The sequence below is a fragment of the Acromyrmex echinatior genome, chromosome 15 (genome assembly GCF_024713525.1).
Source record: "Acromyrmex echinatior isolate Ae372 chromosome 15, ASM2471352v2, whole genome shotgun sequence".
NCBI classification, from domain to species: domain Eukaryota; kingdom Metazoa; phylum Arthropoda; class Insecta; order Hymenoptera; family Formicidae; genus Acromyrmex; species Acromyrmex echinatior.
In genome coordinates, this window is record NC_141866.1 from 6,111,250 (window position 1) to 6,129,580 (window position 18,331).

The 18,331-nt window shown below is 30.2% G+C and overlaps 1 protein-coding gene and 1 long non-coding RNA gene across 4 annotated transcripts in view; one reads left to right on the forward strand and one right to left on the reverse strand.

Annotated features, from left to right (window-relative positions):
• The window catches only part of LOC105148918 (uncharacterized), a 74,615-nt gene that overhangs the window by 36,198 nt on the left and 20,086 nt on the right, over nucleotides 1-18,331 (reverse strand). Inside the window, exon 1 of one of the 3 annotated variants that reach the window (XM_087414125.1) lies at nucleotides 10,019-10,190. The exons of the other annotated variants lie outside the window; for them this stretch is intronic. Within the exon in view, the coding sequence (XP_087270251.1) occupies nucleotides 10,019-10,055 (37 nt within the window). The 5' untranslated portion in view covers nucleotides 10,056-10,190. Of the gene's footprint in view, nucleotides 1-10,018; nucleotides 10,191-18,331 lie in introns of those variants that run through there. 3 annotated transcript variants of the gene reach the window in all.
• On the forward strand, nucleotides 10,243-14,239 carry LOC147907232 (uncharacterized). Its single transcript, XR_015547629.1, has 3 exons — nucleotides 10,243-11,198; nucleotides 12,735-13,168; nucleotides 13,459-14,239. It is a non-coding gene; the product is annotated as an uncharacterized LOC147907232 (long non-coding RNA).

Here is an 18,331-nt window from a genome sequence, read left to right on the forward strand (position 1 = left end):
TAATATATACATCCTGATTAAAAATAGTTTGTATTTTTAAGTCAGTGCTCAGTAATGAACTTTACTTTCTACTCGAAATTTTCTTCTTGCTCATTGAACGTCTTTAGAAAGTTAAAGTCATTATTTTATCAAAAAAGGAGGAACGGTAGTCTCATTATCATACTTATGATAAGTTATAACAAGCAAGTTGCTTATACTTGTAGAATATATAGAGTAATCTTCATCCATAAATTTAGCACAATCTTCAGATATACTTCTTGTCCTTTACAATGAAGCACCAAGGTATCTGTTTTATCTTAACGTTATTTATATTTGCATTTTTTCTTATTTTCTTAGCTGTACATGTACAATTTCGAGTCAGTCTAAAATAACATTTTGCAATTAATTAACTAATTTCTATAATTTCTGTTCTTTAAGAACAAACAAGTTTATCAAGAATCAAACAAAATTTATCGTACGAAAAAATCTTCATTGAGCCAGTGGTCGAAGGAACAATGTTAATTTGCTCGGAAACTTGAAGTTACACAGGATTAAAGAAACGATAATGAAGATCGTATAAGATACGCAGCACCTGGAATTCAGGAATTTCTTTAATCTCATTAATGTCGTGTAAGATTCACACGATTAACGAGGACCGTCGAGAGACGAAGCTTAACATTAATTATTTAAAGATTGATCGTGGAATTCTTACAATGTTGCCATGCAACTTAAAAAGATACCTAGCTATGCAGCATAAATGGCCAGCGTACCATCAACTATATTCTCTACGCCTCGTGCACATTGCACACATCAATGGTCACATAGACAGTCTCCGTTTACGAATCTTGTGTCGCACAACTCATGTAGGCGATCATACTCACCAGCCGTTCGAATGTCCGCTGGCGAAGATAATAATCCGACGTCGGGAAAAGAAAGTGTTGTCGTTATACGACGCGAAAATATGTCGCATTATGCTTCACGGAGACAGATTTTACGTGTCTCGTATCTCGCTTCGTTCGCTGCGTTGGAGGATCGATAGGATGCTTTATTGTAGTTAGGCTTTACTCTCGTCGTTACTGTCGTGTGGGCGTCCGTAACGCCCGACAAATTTCCCAAGTGGGCAGAGGAGTTGCATTCGATGAGACCTGATGGCTCTTATATCGTTCGCGACAATACGCGTAATTTGAAGATCAAAATTATATTTTTAAAAACTCTATTTAACCCTCCGAAGTTAAAACTGGGTCTATTGGACCCATTTAATTATAAATCTCTTTGTCAAGAATGTCAAACAATTTAATTTTATTTATATTACATCTGCATATTTGAATTATTCTTATTAAAATATACTTAGTATTTATTCATTTTTATATCATTTTGATTTCTTGAAATTAATTAATTGCCTCTTATAATTAACATAAATTAAATAAAATTAAAGTGTCTTGCATTGTAAATAACAAAAAAGGAACCAAGCAAATAAACGGAAATGGGTATGTTAAGTGTATATTTAATGTAGAACGTTTCAACCCGACTAGGTCAACATCATTAACTGTATCAGTTACTATATCGTTTAATTTATTAATTTAAAAACGATGATCTTTAGTATCATTTATGCGATTCCCTATATAATATTTATATTGCGGTTATTAAAACTTTATTTTTTATTTGAATTGATATTGGCGGTTGATGAGGACCTAGTTAGATTGACACGTTCTGCACTATAAAATTTTATCAAATATACCGTTTATTTATATTAAAACATGTATTTCTGCTCGTTTTATTGGCCTTGATTTAACATAAATTAAATGAGTTTCGAAGACCTAACGTCAATAACTGTGTTACAGATTTTAGCATCAGCTTCGTTAAAGAGTATTAAGTCTTAAGAGATGAATTGTTTAAAAATATTTTGAATAACTATTTTGTTTATACTGTCTTGTTTTTATCGAATAAAGTATATCATATATAGAGCTTCAAAAAAACAAAAATTTTTTCAGATCTTCAAATAGAATGTGCTAATGCCATTTTCCATCAGTTATAAACGTGAGACTCATGCGTGCACATTAGGATAACGTTCTATTAAATCTACGAATTACATCTCTGCTTTTCTAACGGTAACACAGTCGCTAAAGGAAACACGCAAAACGCGGGAAATATAGCGGTCACATAAGTACGTCGTCGCTATGGGAAACGAGATGGTGATATAGCTTACAGTAATGAGGAATGGTGGGTCCACTTTGAGGGATTTCATTGACCGAGGACACGAGACAGTGGACACACAACGGTGCCCGTGAGAAAATACGTTGTGGAAGAGGAAGGGAGAAGAAAAAGAGGAGGAAGAGGAGGAGGAGGAGGAAGAAACGAAGGAACTGATGTGTGGTGCGTCACGGTGAAGAGTTTACGTGGTAGGTAGGTGGGTCGACCGAGAGGAACTAGACTTCCACCATGAATGTACTTAGACGACTCAACCATGCGTGCTTCCCCGTGCTCGCGAACGTCACAGGTGAGCTGAGGGGAGCACGCCACAAACGAGTCCTGCGAGCGCGTGTGTGGAAAAGGAAGAAGAAACAAACGGATGGCTAGATAGGAGAACAATCCTCCCGCTCGCTAATCGCCAAGATAGGAAAAAACACGCATACGGGGTGGTAGCTCCAAGGTTCATTGCCCACCCTTAGCGATTTTTAACCCTTTGCGTACTGACAGCTCTGACATAGTTTTACCTGCGATGACGTAACAAAAGCACTTTCCTGGTGGTTTTATTTCCTAAGGGATCTCCACATATTTTTTATGAGTTTGGTAAAGTAATTCATTCACTCGCAGCGTATTAACAAAGGAAACATTTATAATTTTTTAAAAGGTATACAAAAGGAACAATTTTGCTAATTATTTAAAAATCATATAGATACAGATCTGAAAATAATTTGCAGATTTGTAGCTATATAAGTTACGCTGCAAAAATTTTGATATTCTATAGGAACTTGCTTAAGTACCCTAATGGTATGATTGTTTTCATAGCCCAATAAAATAATTTTCAGATCCAGATAGCGATTATATAACTTTTTCCCTAGGGTGTAGAAACGTAAAAAGGAACAAAATTTTCTCTATTACTTTCAATGATAAAAATGTTCACTTTTCTCGTTTCCCCCTTAGGGAAAAAGTTATATGATTGCTATCCTATATCTAGCTAAATTTTTAGATGGTTCAGCAAAATCGTTCTTTCCGTGTTCTTTTTAAATATTCCTGATGCAGCAAGCTTGAACGTTTGATTAAACTTCATTTTGTTTTAATGTGTATTCTTACGATAAAATTATTGATACATGATTATATATATATAATTTTTCTTCAGCAAATTTAAGTATACAATATACATAAAATTTTATATATTATTATACTACTATTACTATTATGGCATTTAAAGATTTTAATTAATACATATAAAATGATATATTTTAATTCTTTGCATATTTGTTATAAGCAATTCGCTTATCTATCTTTATTATTTTGTGACAATGGCTCTTTAAATATCAACTAAATTTTTTAAGAATCTTTTCTGCTGCGTAACTGTTTTATTATTATAACACGTTTCATCTTATTACATATAACTGATATTTGCCTCGGAATAAACTGATTCCTCTCTCTATCTTCGTCTCTCTCTCTCTATGATATTTATTGCCTCTCTCGAAACGTCGCACGCCCCCTCCTTATCGCAGCCACGCAATCGCGCAATATGCGACAAGTGAGTACACACGCATCGAGGCAAAAAGAAAATACGAGATTTATGATTAGTCCGCCAAAGAGGAAGAAGGCCAGGGTTGGCTCGAGGAAACGGATCGCTCCACGCTACGGTGCACTCGTGCAATCGTTAATCGAAGCCCCAGTCTTTCTTCGCTGCAGGAACGAAACTGTGTCGATACTATCAGTAGGCACTAAAGGCAGGTGAACTGACCGTAACGATACCAATAACGATTTGCCGAGGTATCGATCGTAACCATTTTATCAATGTGGGAGAAAACACCCTCAAAGAGATAATTAAATTACCGCTAGACCACGCAGACCGCATTGCAAAAGATTCTCGATTATAAGATTCTCGTGATGCGTTTACTACTTGAAATTAAATTTAACATATACTTTTGCAATATTTTAATTTATATATATTATATTTAACATGACATTCAAAATTAACGTCCAAATAGATTTTCTTAAGATTCTTCAGATTTTTTAAGAAAAGAAGAATCAATTTAGAAAGAGGAATATATAAATAAAAATATTAATTTTATGGTTGGTAAATGATTCTATCAGAAAAAGAAATAGCGAGTCTTTGGCATTCCGTAGAGATATAATTAAGATATTCAACATATCAACAAGATTGCGTGTGGCGATAGCGAGTACGAAGATGATAGGATGATATGTTGAGTGGACGCAAAAGTTAAAAAGCAGCGTGACAAGACATAGGTTGAACTACGCGTTTTCTCGCAAGCTGGATCTGGACTCGTTGTTTTATGTTATATTACTGTATTATCGAACCGGTTAAATAACTCGTGTATATTCAAATATCGCTGCGAAGATGACTGATATTCCCTCGCGCAGCATCAAGCGAAGATCACTTTAAAACCGTGCTCTGAATACGTATTTATATGATTATTCGAATTAATGGATTCCGATCGGAATTATTCAATTATTCTTTAGATTTTTTGTTATTATGTTTCCTAAGGAAAACATGGAATAATTCTGAGCGGAATCTATTCCAAACAATACGTGCCCTGTTTAATTTACGATTAATTAATATGACATTTCGTAATGCTACTCTATTTGTCGATATACTCTACATATATTACAGAGTTATTATAATATTACAATTTAATTTATAAATTGATCTCCTTGCGTTCTGATTATGTCGTCCTCGAAACAGAGTGTTATTTCGGGCAGATATTATCGTGAAAGTGCCGGTAGAAATGACGGATCATGAAAAGAATGTGAATTATTCCTATAAAGTTATTTTTATAAATCTTCGCGTTATTTGTATTTTTATATAATGCCACAAACTTGCATATGCATTTTGCTTTTCATGCCAAATATGTGTAGTAAAAAAATTACTCATCCAATTTTATATATTTCTCATAAATACACGCAGAAAAATATATTATTGGAACATCCCTTGAATATTCAATTTTAATATGAGCATGCATAAAACAATATCGCATTTAAAATAAGAATTGATCCAAAGATTTTTAACACAATTTTTATTTTCTAAATAAAAATAAAAATTTCTGATATACACCTGAACAGTTTTATTTTCTTATCTCTTTATAGAACCGACTTTTTAATGAATAAAATAATTTAATAAAATATTATAATCTAAAAAAAATATACTTGCAGTACTAACTGATCAGATGTTACCTGATGAAAATTAGTCAGACACATAAAAAGTTTTACTTCATAAATCCTCCTTAAGAACATTAATATCATTTTCTTCAAAATCAGCAGTCTTCCTAAATGCATAATTCTTTAATGACTGTATAAACCCTTAGAACATTACACGATTGGGTCATTCATGTCTTGCATATTTCTTTTCTTAGAAAAACTAAAAGCGTCAAATCTTTTTTACGAACATATTATATACCTTTAAAAAACTATAATATTAATTTTCAGGGATTCGCACGCAAATACAGACGACGAACTTCAAAAAAAGATTTTAAGGCTGACTACTGTGCAGTCTACTCTCGCAAAATCATTTTATCCTGGTTGTCTTGATATTCATTCTTTTCTTGTCGGAATGAACCTTTCGAGTCGCGCCCAACGCACGCATCTGCTTTATTTTACTCCTATTCTACTCCTGAAGTCTGAAATGCAGGCGAGCGAGTAACTCGTCCATCCTCTTACTCTCTCGTCGGTCTCGCTGAGTGCTACAAACAGCCTTTGAATAGCGTCTAGTTTTTGTTGAGCAACTAGTTTTACCGGGGGTTTTCATTCTTCGTTCTATCCGCGAGCGCATCGAGCAACCATGAAAATTAATCTCGCCGATTCTCTCAATACCGTAAAATTCGAACGAAAGTGAATGTGATGTTCGGAATTCACAAAAACCGCCGCAATGCAATGGTTATTAGTTATTATCTTTCATATTCGTTACGTATGACATCACGTTTAACGAAATTATTATTCAAAACTAAAACATATTATAATATAAAGAATATATGGTAATATAATGTCTCAAAATTATTATTACATGTCTATTTGTTATAAAGTACATATCACGATCATTTTTATGTATTAAAAATTTGAAGAATTTTGATCATTCAAGATACTATTTTATTTAATATTGTTTAATCAAATTCTTGTTTATAGATTCAAATATAACACGCAGAATAATATAAAAGAGAAAATATAAGTAAGAAAAGAAAGAGAAGTAGTTTCACAAGATAATTATTTCTTATTTCTTTTCTAATGCGTAATGAAAATGTATAATATGTATAATAATAATATTGTAAAACTACACGGCAGAGAAGCATCAATTAGTAGTAATTTTTTTACGCGTGCATTACACGAATAAATTTCAATCGACTATAATAATCCCAAAACGGGATTACCTTGAAACACAAGGTGCATTAATCGACAATGTAAAAAGAACATCATACAGGGGGAACTATAAAAGTATTCCCAGCATGCAATCTCACCTCAATCACGTCCCTACTTAATATTTTACCTTCGGAAGTTGCGCCATAGCTGGCAGCAACAGTCCACAAGCGGGAAAATTAACTCCAATTATAAAGTAATATCGATCGACCATTAAAGAAGTACGTTAATTAACGATCCCTTTAACCAGCGTTACCGACGACAGCGTGAGTTCGATATAAAATTTCGTGATAGATCATCAGCGGCCGCTACACTCCGCCTGTTTCTTTCCGATATACGTGGCATTTGAAGCACTGTGACATTCCCAGCATAAAAATTGTAAAGAAATAATGATCACGTTAAACCCAAACGCGCGAGTTTCCGTATTATCTCGGAAACTTTATCTCGTTTGTTGACACACTCGTGAAAGTAGAACAAACAATGCGTACCAGGATTCTAAAAAAACTCTTACGTACTCTGCTTTTCAATATCACATTAGAAAATAATAGATGTATTCTAGTAATTTTGTTGAGATAATTATTTTAACTTTACATTTTAATGTTATTTGCATAATATGATGTAACAAAAATAATATTGTATAAGAAGTATGTGTAAAAAGATAATATCTAAAGAAGTTATTTTTAAGAAATATTTTTTTAATTATTCTTTTAATTATTTTAATTTTTAATTATTTTTTAAATTATTTTTATTTAGATTATTGCCTAAACAAGAAATTATTAATTCTAATAATTAATATAAAATGAGTGATGTTCGTATAAATTCACGTTATAAGAGAATATGAGAATTTGAATATCTCTCTCTTGAAATTGGAACGTCATTCTGCGGTCTGATCATGGAAGGACGGATATTTTATGCTCAATTTACATTACATTCTCCTCCTTCTACTTTAAAAAGGCACAGAATCATATAATTTTTTTTTACTTTCACAATTTTGAAGTAAAATAACGTAGAATGTAATACAGAATAATGCAATAAATAACAAAAAATAAAACTACCACGAGAGAGAGAAAGAGAGAGAAAGAGAGAGAGAGAGAGAGAGAGAGAGAGAGAGAGAGAGAGAATAATAAAGATCAAATAATATTTTATACAAAAATGCGTGTGTGATACTATATTAAAATGCAATATGACTCATATGAAATATTCTCAAGCAGAAATGAAAGTTGCTTAGTTAAAAACTCGATTAGAAAAAATTCATTAACTTGTATATTTTTAATTTTAATAATAATGGAAAACATTATAGGAATAAATTAAATCCGTCCAAAAATCATATTCAGCCATATAATCCTCAAAATCTCCATCTTTTTTTATCAGATACATTCAACTATAGTTAGTAATACAATTGGATATAAATAGAGATTGTAGGATGAAAATTCCATTGACTACTCCTTTGCGCTTATATTCGCGGAGGATGAACGCGTAAGCACGTTTGTCTAGTAAAATGCAAATTTTCGACGTTAATAATTTCGCCAACGAAGAAGTTAATTGAATAAAGAAACTAATGACTTTTGCGAAGCTTAGAACGTCACTTTATCGACGCCGTGGGCACTGTTAGCAATTTTGCTGCTTCGTTTCGAAGTATGCTACATTATCACTCGTATGAAACGTACCACACGTAACCGAATAAATTATTAGCAGATTACGTTTGCCGTTTAAAAAATAATCTTCGCAATTTTTTTTTAATAAGCACGTAATAAATGTACTTTTACAGACAATAAAGATGTTTTTCTATATTTATAAACATGAATAATTTCCGCATAATTATCTTTTAAAATACGGTGTTAAAAGTAGCTGAAAAATTGCTACGTCAATTTGCAAAACAAAACTGTTACATTCAAAATTATAATATGTAAAATGTCGTAATAAAAAATAATAGTTTACAGTTAATTTTAATTTCAATTTGAACACTTCAAAAATTTATTGGACTTTAAATCAAGTTTTTCAAAATAAAACTAATTTAGCAATTGTTTCTTTCAAATAATTTTTGGAAAAATGTTAGATTTAAAAATATTATTATACATATGTATATATACGGTTTTTTTTTCAATTTTATATTAAATCGCGAGGAAATTTAGTTTATGTCTCGAAACAAACTTTATTTGAATTCCTCAATAAAATCACGATTGCGAATAACAAACATCAAATTAATTCTTAAAATCTCTTTATCAAATCATATTAAAACTGGTTTGGCTGAATTCTTCGGTAAAAGTTCTATTAAATAGTTAATATCAGTCTCAGAATATATAAGATGCGATGTTTATGCAATGTACATTTCAGTTCGTGGCATCTATTAATTAAATGTGCATTCACTTGATATATATATAATAGACTTAAATATAGACTTAAATATAAAAATATTTCCTCGTAATATTGATTTTTCTAATTTGAAATTTAATTAAGTTTAATTGCTACGCATAAATAATTTATCCCTTTCTATTGAAAATTTGCAATTGAGTGAAATTAATTGCTACTTTCGATGAAATGATGATGAATATGTAGTGGTAATAAATCGCATCCATTAATTTGAAATGTAATGTACATACCTAAATATAAATAGTGAGTGCAAATTCGTATAGAAAATTTTTATTAAGAAAGTCTCATTTTTAAAAAAGAAACATTAATTAAAAATTTTACACAATGAGTACATTTTGTTCTAATGTAAACAAAAGAATTTCACATTATTTTAGAAACTAAATTTCTTGATTGTAGGAATATTTTTTATATAGGAAAGGTATCTTTTAAAATATTTTATTTTTAAACATTAATTAGTATTTTACTAATAGAAAATAAAAATAGATTGTATATTTCTAAAAATTATTTTAAAAGTTTAATAATTAAACACACTTTCTCTCTATTATACAATATATTATTTTAAAAATGAAAAATTGTATCATTTGAACGCATAAAAAATATTTGTATAGTCAAGAAATTTAGATCATAAACACTCTTTAACACTCTTCTAAACGTATTCTTTCGTCGATAATTTTTCATAAAATTTTCATTCTTCAACATGAATCTTCGAATTTTAGTGCAAATTTTTATATTGTTTCGGATTATATAAAAATTTAAAAAAAATTCTTACACTCTTGTGAAAGTTTTAACGAGTTTTTACTATCACAAAAGTTGAATTGTATTTCACATTTTTTTATAAACTATCTACCAAATTTATCTACCAGACTTTTACAATAAAAAAAATCGACTATGTTTTTAAAGTTCAATATTGCCAGAAGAGGAATATATATATGTATATACATATATTCCTCTCTTGGCAATATTGCGTATAGCTTAAACATATGTAATTATACGTATATGTAACTTAAGAGAGAAATTTCACACACAATATTTTATACTTACATTTAAAACGAGAAAAGTCTCTCATCGGAAACCAAAAACTATGTAGTTATTTTAGTCTACTCACCGAAATTTGAAATCAAGAGGAACCGAATATTCCGCATAAATTTATTTCACATAATGAAAATTTCGAAGCGAGATAACAAGCCGAATAACGTGAAGCCTTGATAGTATTTGTTTCGTATTTACGACGCGGACGAGCCGTTGGGCGACTGTTGGCGTTGTGACGTCGTATGTACAGTGTGAAGGTTGCTGCGACCGCTACGCTATCATTCTCGCCTCGAGGCTCGAGCAGGCAGGCAGCGTCGCACTTCGCTCCGTGTGCTCGTCGCATTATTACCTTTCGAAACACGATTCTTCATCAAAATTAGATAATATCGCATGCAGTAACTTAATTGGCTCTCACTCCTAACAATACGTAAGTTTATCGAGGCTTCTTACCCGAATTAATAGATACGCCGTGTAATTTATTCACTCGTATCGAAATGGCAAGAAACGCGGCGTAGGAAAAATGGCCACATTCCAAACGATAAGCGAATCGACAATGACTGCAATCACAGCCGAGAATGCAAGATTTTTTTACGATTTCTAAACTCTTGCCGTCGTTTATGCTTTTCCGTATGCTACATAATGAAAAGTTCAGTTTATCGTGTCGTAATTTTCGTGCAAATTCTTTCTTTTAACGACTACTTTTTTTTTTAATTCTCGCATCGCACTTTTCTTTGTCGATACGCAATATGTCCAGCATCGTTCTTTCTAGATTATTCTTTCTTTCAGCGACTACTTTTTTTTTATTTGAATTCTCATATCGCGCTTTTTTTCGTCGATACGCAATATATATTCAGTATCGAACTTTCTAGATTAGAACGGAATAAATATATGAATAGGATCGTATAAAAGTAAATGGCAGTGAATTATTTATTAAAATACGTTGAACATTTCGCAGAACCACGCGATGTACGCGGTTATTAATGTCGGCGTTAATATTGGAAGTGCCGTATAAAGTATTGCGTGATTGCGATTTTAGAAAAATTATTTTCGAGAGAGATGAATTAGTTCGTGCATGCAAATATCATTTTCGCGAGTTTCGTGTGAACATTTGAACGCGACAAGGGTCGCGAGTCGCGAGGGGAGCCCGGCGGTGGGGAGGAGGGAGGGGGGACTTGGCGACATCCGTGACATCGCCACATGTTACGACAAGTCCAAACAAGTCACGATCGCTGCGAGGGTGGCCGGTGGAGCGATAGGTGAGTAATTACAGTAATTTTATCATCTTATAAATCTATATTAGATCTCTCCATTCAATCAAACCGATCTACAGTAACATTATAACGTTGTAATATATTGAAAATTTGTTTTGCTTACTCGAAATTCTTGAAGTCTCGAGTGGTTTTGAGATGGAGAGATTACAACGAATTATTAAATCCTGGAACAAGTAATGTATTATAACTCAGATATAATACGTATTATCAACGGTGTATTTCACTTGATATTCGTAGCATGGAATTATTTTATCTTTGTGTTTATCAAATGTTAAACGAGGACAAATGATGTTCGCGAGCGTGTGAACGTCAAATGAAATACACTCTTAGAAGACATCTTTATGTTTTTTTTTAGATATCTTTTTAGATATGTACGTCTCAAAAGACGTCGTTATAATATCTTTACGATATCTTTTAAACATGTATGTTCTCTGAGAATGATGTAAATTCATTGTGCATATAAGAATCAAATCTCATAGAATAAGGCTTGCTGTAATAATGATATTCTGATATGATCGCTACACATATATAAATATATTAATAATAAAATACAAATACAATATTTTATCATTCCTTACAGAAATCTAATAGTGATTACAACTTAAATTTAATAATTTTCTCTCTTTAAATGATATAATTCAAATCAATCTTTTATAAAATTTAAACAAAAAATTAAACAATTCGTAGGCACGGAGTTGAAATATATTATCAAAATACATCAAATTGTAACATTCACATTAAGATTTAAGTGACTAATCCATTAAACTTTCAAAATATTCTTATTTTACGGAATTAAACGTTAATGCTAATAAGTTCACGATACGAAAAAAAACGCTTCGATAATGTTCGATAACAATCTATTAATTGGAACTATCTAATCTGAAATGCAAGGAATACAATATTCGATATATTTCGTTTTATAATTTTCCAGTCAATACGTTTTACAATTTTGAAGTCAACGGTTCGGTTGGTATGCGACTTTCGAATTGTTTACTACATCGCGCGACGCGAAGTAACGGCGCGCTGCGTCTTACGCACCAACGTCACAGCACTCTCAGTATTATTTTTTGTTTACCTTAGATAACCGCGTTATCATTCACATTCCGATGCTCGAAATAGCAGTACGTATCTCCTGTGTCGTCATAATAACTTAAATAAGAATAGAAAGCAGCGATATATTAATCTTTCATTAATAAATATTTTCATATATATATATATATATATATATATATATATATATATATATACATATTGCATCTCTTATTATCGCTACTTTCATAATGGATTTATTATTATACATTTATGTGCACTGAAAATATATTAATATTTTTACAACTAAGTAAAGAATAATTATTAAAATAATTAAAATTAACTATTTTATTTCATTTTTCATTTGACTTTTTCTGATATTTTCTACCAGTCAATCAAATTTTCTATTAGTATTTTTGTATCTTTGATCAACACTCGTTGATAATTTCTTTGAGTTTTTCTTCATTGATTATTTGCTTTTCTTGATTACAGATACATGGACTTACTACCGAGAACCTGGAAGTCTGACAAATTAACTAACGTGTCGTCGATTTAACTGAATAAACGAACCGCAGCCGGTTTGTCGCGTCGCGTTCGGGAGTGCCGGTTAATCGGACTAAAGAAATTTTTTTTAACTTATTCCTCTTTCTCTAATCTATATCCTCGTTCCGGTAGTTGCACTTCTGATAAGTTTGACACATTTTGACTTGAAGTGCGATTTATCCGATAGAACTGGATATTGTATCATGTGTTTTATAAACGGAAGTGTTGTATAGTGTCATGTGAAAAAAAACTTTTATTGATTATTAGTCCTCGCGCGATCGTAATTATTCGCGAGTGTTGTGTAATCTGAAGAAGAGATCCGACAATCTGAGAGGAGGAGGAGGTCTAGGAGAGGCATCGGGCGCCGGCGGAGCAACCTTGGGGTGAATATTTTATTATTTTTACATTATTTGTCACCAGTTATTAACTATTTATTTCATTAATTTGGATGTTTTAAACAAGAATTATAGAAAAAATTTTATATATAAAATCCTAAGAGAATTTGTATTCAAGAAATACAATCTTTTCATGAAAAATTGTCTAATTTTACTTTATTAAGTATCTACTTAAAAAAAGAACATTCAAAGAATGTTCAACGCATATAGTTAACCATTTTTTAGATATTATGAACGATATGCTGCTATAATTTGAATCTTATATTTGTGTGTTACAGAATCAACGTAGTCATCGTAGCTAATAACTCCGCTGTTGCGCATCGATGTTGGTGAGTGACAAAAAATTTATTTTACATTGAGCAACAAATTTATAAGAAAAATTGAAATTATTAATTTTATATACATACATCTACATTATATTTGAATTCAATAATAACAATATAATATAAATTATAAATAATTATATGATATCTTATCTTATGGATTTGTTGCATTAAATTGAACTAAAATAAATTCGAAAAAACATTTAATTCTGGATTTCGATTATTATGCATGTGAGACTTCGCGTACACTCGTATCTCTGTACGCATAAAGCTTGCAGAAGAGAGAAAATTAGAGCTCGTTATAATGACATATTTATTCGCAATATTCTGGTGTATTTTACTTTATATGTAAAAGCAATTAAAAATTAATAATGTTTTGATATATTAATAATATTATTTGAGCATAATTAATCAGTTACCTTATAATAATAATTAGACTTCCGAATTTATTATTCAGATAAATATTTAAAAAAATAGAAGAAGATAAAAAATAAAATAAAACTACAATCGAGATGTTTTATGATATAAAAATTAGATAAAATTACAAGCTGATGTATTATATTGTAATATATAAAAATTAGATAAACTTTATTTAAATTCTCTCGTGGTATTTTATGAATAATAAAGAAATGGAGATCATATTATAAAGCATATTTACATCATCTGTGTGCATTTAAATATAAAATAAAAAAAATAGAAAAAAATGAAATATGAAGCAGAGGAAAATATTATAAAATTTGTTATATATATAATACGTAAATACTGCATTTTTATTCATATTTATTACTTTCTCTTCTCAAATATTTTACGTTGAGGTCTATATTTTTATATCTTTCCAGGATTAAATGTTATGTAAATCAATGCAAAAAATTAACAATTCTTTTCTGAAAAATATATTTATATGACATATAATATAAACATAAAAGAAAAGAACTTTAAAAATTATATATTTGATTATGTATTATAGAGAATATCTTATTTAATATTTATTAAATTTATTTAATAAAATGCATGCGCATTAATAATTATTATAAGTCTATAATTCTTACAATGCCGATTTTATTTTAATTTTTTATAACTTATCTATCTCTGTAGATAGCTTGGCTTACAAAGCTAAGTAATGTGAGATCTAAAAAATACTTATTGTGGAATTTTTTAAATTATCTTTAAATTGAACAATCTTGTAAAATACTTGATTTAAAAATAAAATATTTTTCTAACATTGTACATTAAAATTAATTCTAATAACGTGTAATAATGGAATAACGGGATATTTATATTAGTTTACAAATTCGTAAAGATATATTACGTAAAAACATGACTGAAAAAAAATGACTGAAATAAATGACTGAAATAGTAGACTAATGACGATAGAAATTTATCATCCTTTTTGACTTTCATATTCTAAATTTTCCAAGGCCAAAGGCAATGAATAAATCTTATCCAAAAGATTAATTATGTAAGATATAGGACGGTCCATTTGGCGTTACAATGAATTCGAAGTTTTTGATTGATGAAAAAAAGAATTTTAATTGACCAATTAAAGAATGTTTCGAAGCATTTATAGTTAAGTGGATTGTAACCTATATCTATGATATTGATAAATGATACTTAATGTAGTGTCTCAACATCAAATAATAAAAAAACGAGTGAAAGATACGCAAAGTAGGCGTACAATATTTTTTCATGTGTGACGTCGTACGTAGGGAATCAGAAACGAAATAATACCGTCATATTAAATTCCAATCCTTCACAAATTAAAATCTCAACTTATTGCAAATGAAACTCTAATTCGCACATCATTTCTCGGATCTCGAGTGATCACCTGTAAAGAATCCTGCTGGATTAACCGTACGTAGGATCCCTCCGTGAATCGCGTGTCATATGCGCGTTCTGTGTACTAGATAGGATTACAGATAGAAATATGGATAGATAGAACTCAAATAAGGATGCGGGTAGGTAGGCTGCGAATAGAATAATAACGCGTGGATATAATTCGATAATTTAAAATCATAGAAAAAAAAATTTTAATTTGTCTTTATGAAATTAAATAATTGATTTAGAAATAAAAAATTTAATTATAAAAAATATTCCATTGTGAAATTATGTAATTTTTATCATAATCGTATTAAAATTTACGTACTTTTTATTATATAATAAATGTATAATATATTATACATTTATTTATTAGGTGTTGGAATTAATTCGTAGCGTTTTTTAATGAAAGAATGTTATTTATTTCACATGAGCATTAAAAAATACATTAATGAAAGTACTTCCCATCACTTGTAAAACGCTACGAATTAATTCCAACATCTAATATATATACATGATATTAATTATATAATAAAAAGTATGTAAATTTTAATACTTTTATATTAAATGTAAAAATATTAAAATTTACATACTTTTAAAAGTATAATTATATAAGTATATAAGTATAAATATATAAGTATATTATTTAATACAAAAATAAAGATGAATGTAAATAAATTCAGATCTAAATTGTTTTTCTCGTTGTATTAATAATTTTTAATTTTACATTAATCGATCTGAAAAATAAAATTTTGCTATTTGAAAATATTTAAATAAACTTTTTAATGTTTCTCAAGAATGCAGAGAATAACGGGACTCGAAAATCTCTGCTGACAATTGAATGATCGACTCGATCAATTTGCTTTTTCTCGAGGGGCTTCTCTTCGTGAAGATGTTTTCTAATCCTGAGCCTCTTTACCACGCGATTACGCGGATTATCCGGAATAATTTACACATCGCTGCGCGGATATAATTTATACAACCGATAGGAAAAATCAATGTAACGTGCCCACTGAGCAATAGAATACCGAATTTACGTACTTAAAGAAACACGCGGTTCTTATCTCGTCCGGTTTAATCGTGTTGTTTCCAAGCTCGTATTAGTAATTTATAAAATAAATATGGCTGGATGTTAAATATGTTAATCAAGGGTCTGTAAAGTCTGTAACGTCCGGTAGCATTTCGTTTACTCAAACTCACTGTCATTCATCTGGCTTATGCGTTATATCTGCGTATCATTGATTCTCTCTATCGATACACACATTGTACACACAACGAATCAGGCGTGCGTGTTCGAAATAAACGAAGACAGCAAGTGCTAATGATTCTTAACGACTCTTTCAACTCTTCCTCCTATACGTACATATATTTTCATCTTCATTCGTAGAACCTCTCTCATACTTTGATTATCTTCGTTTTTGTCTTTAATGTTATATCTATATTCTCCGAGATTATATTGTATATTTACTTTTATTATACTTACATTTTATTAAACTTTGATAATATAAAATTCTAAAAATAGTCTTTAATAAATAATTTAATTAATGGTTCATTCTTTATTATAAATTTTTTTTTAAATAATACAATTTAATTAATACTTGATTGATTATATAAATAAATAAAACTTGATATTTATTATGTTAAATAGCAATCTTATTTTTTTAGTAATTTCAAATAAAAAATCTCTTGGAGAAAACTAGTTTTAGAAGTAATTATTATAAGTATACATATTCCAAATTCTAAATAATATACATTCTAAGTCAAATTCTTCGTATCTATAAACGCTCACACATTATTATATACATTCTAAACCATAAGTTTTCTGTATATATTACGTAAAATTACTCATATCTATATATCTATAAACTCTTACACGTATTTTCTAATTAAGGGAACAATACTCATCCATTTTCACATCCTGACCGATTTCACACGACTTAATCTGAACACCCTAACACGATGCTGTTGCAAGAACTAGTCAATTATTAACATTCTGATTACAAGTTTCATGCTTTAATATCTTGTTCCGAGTGACCGATTTCACGCATGTAAGTCAATCGATTTCAATCGATTATTCCCTATGATATCGCAAGTATTTTTCTTTAGTTCGTTACTTGATTTAATAAAATTAATTTGCCTATGTAAATTGAGAGAAATTGCATGAGATAATTAAATGACACGGACTTTGAGTGAGGAAGTATTTATTTATTCTACATCTAAACAATATGATAATTTTTATCAAGAAGTAAATAATTAAATGAAACATTTTCAATGTTTTTAAATTGATTTTATATATATAATTTTATATATAAAAAGCATCTTCAAAAAATGACTTCCAGATTGATTAAACTCTTGACAGAAAAAAAATAATTCGATTGTAGCTCGAAAATTATAAACAAAATTATATGAAAAAACTTTGTAATCATTTAAGATGAAGCAACTTTCAAAATCTTCCAACTCTCTTTATGTTTATATCCAAAAGCGATTTCGAAATCATTAGGTTTCTATAACCCGTCTCACAGAATAGCGCTGTACAGTTAGTCGAATGACGCGATATATGAGAGGTAGCTGACAGATGTTCGTACCGTTGAAGAAACGTGGGATGAGTCGATGTCCTAGGATATCCTCGCGAGGAAGTCATCTCCGAGCGACGCGACTTGTTCGTCATAGAGGAGATGGCAAATGCGAAACGACGCGGCGCGTCGGCAGGTGTTGGCAGATCTGCGCGCAATTCGTATGATATGAAATACACGCGAATATAGGCGAGCGTAGAAGCGGTTATCAAATGCGGCCTTTAGAAATGTGGATGGTTCTGGGAATAAAAGGGAATGGAAAAGACGGAATATAGGACGCGCGTTGATGGGAAAATATATTTACGCATTTTTGTTGAAGGATATTCAAAGAGTGTAGCAATGGCACGAAAATATTTTCGAAGAGATACAAGGTTGATTTTTATACCGCGTTCGAAAATTTATTTCATGAAAGTCATATTGATAGATGTTTTATTCATACG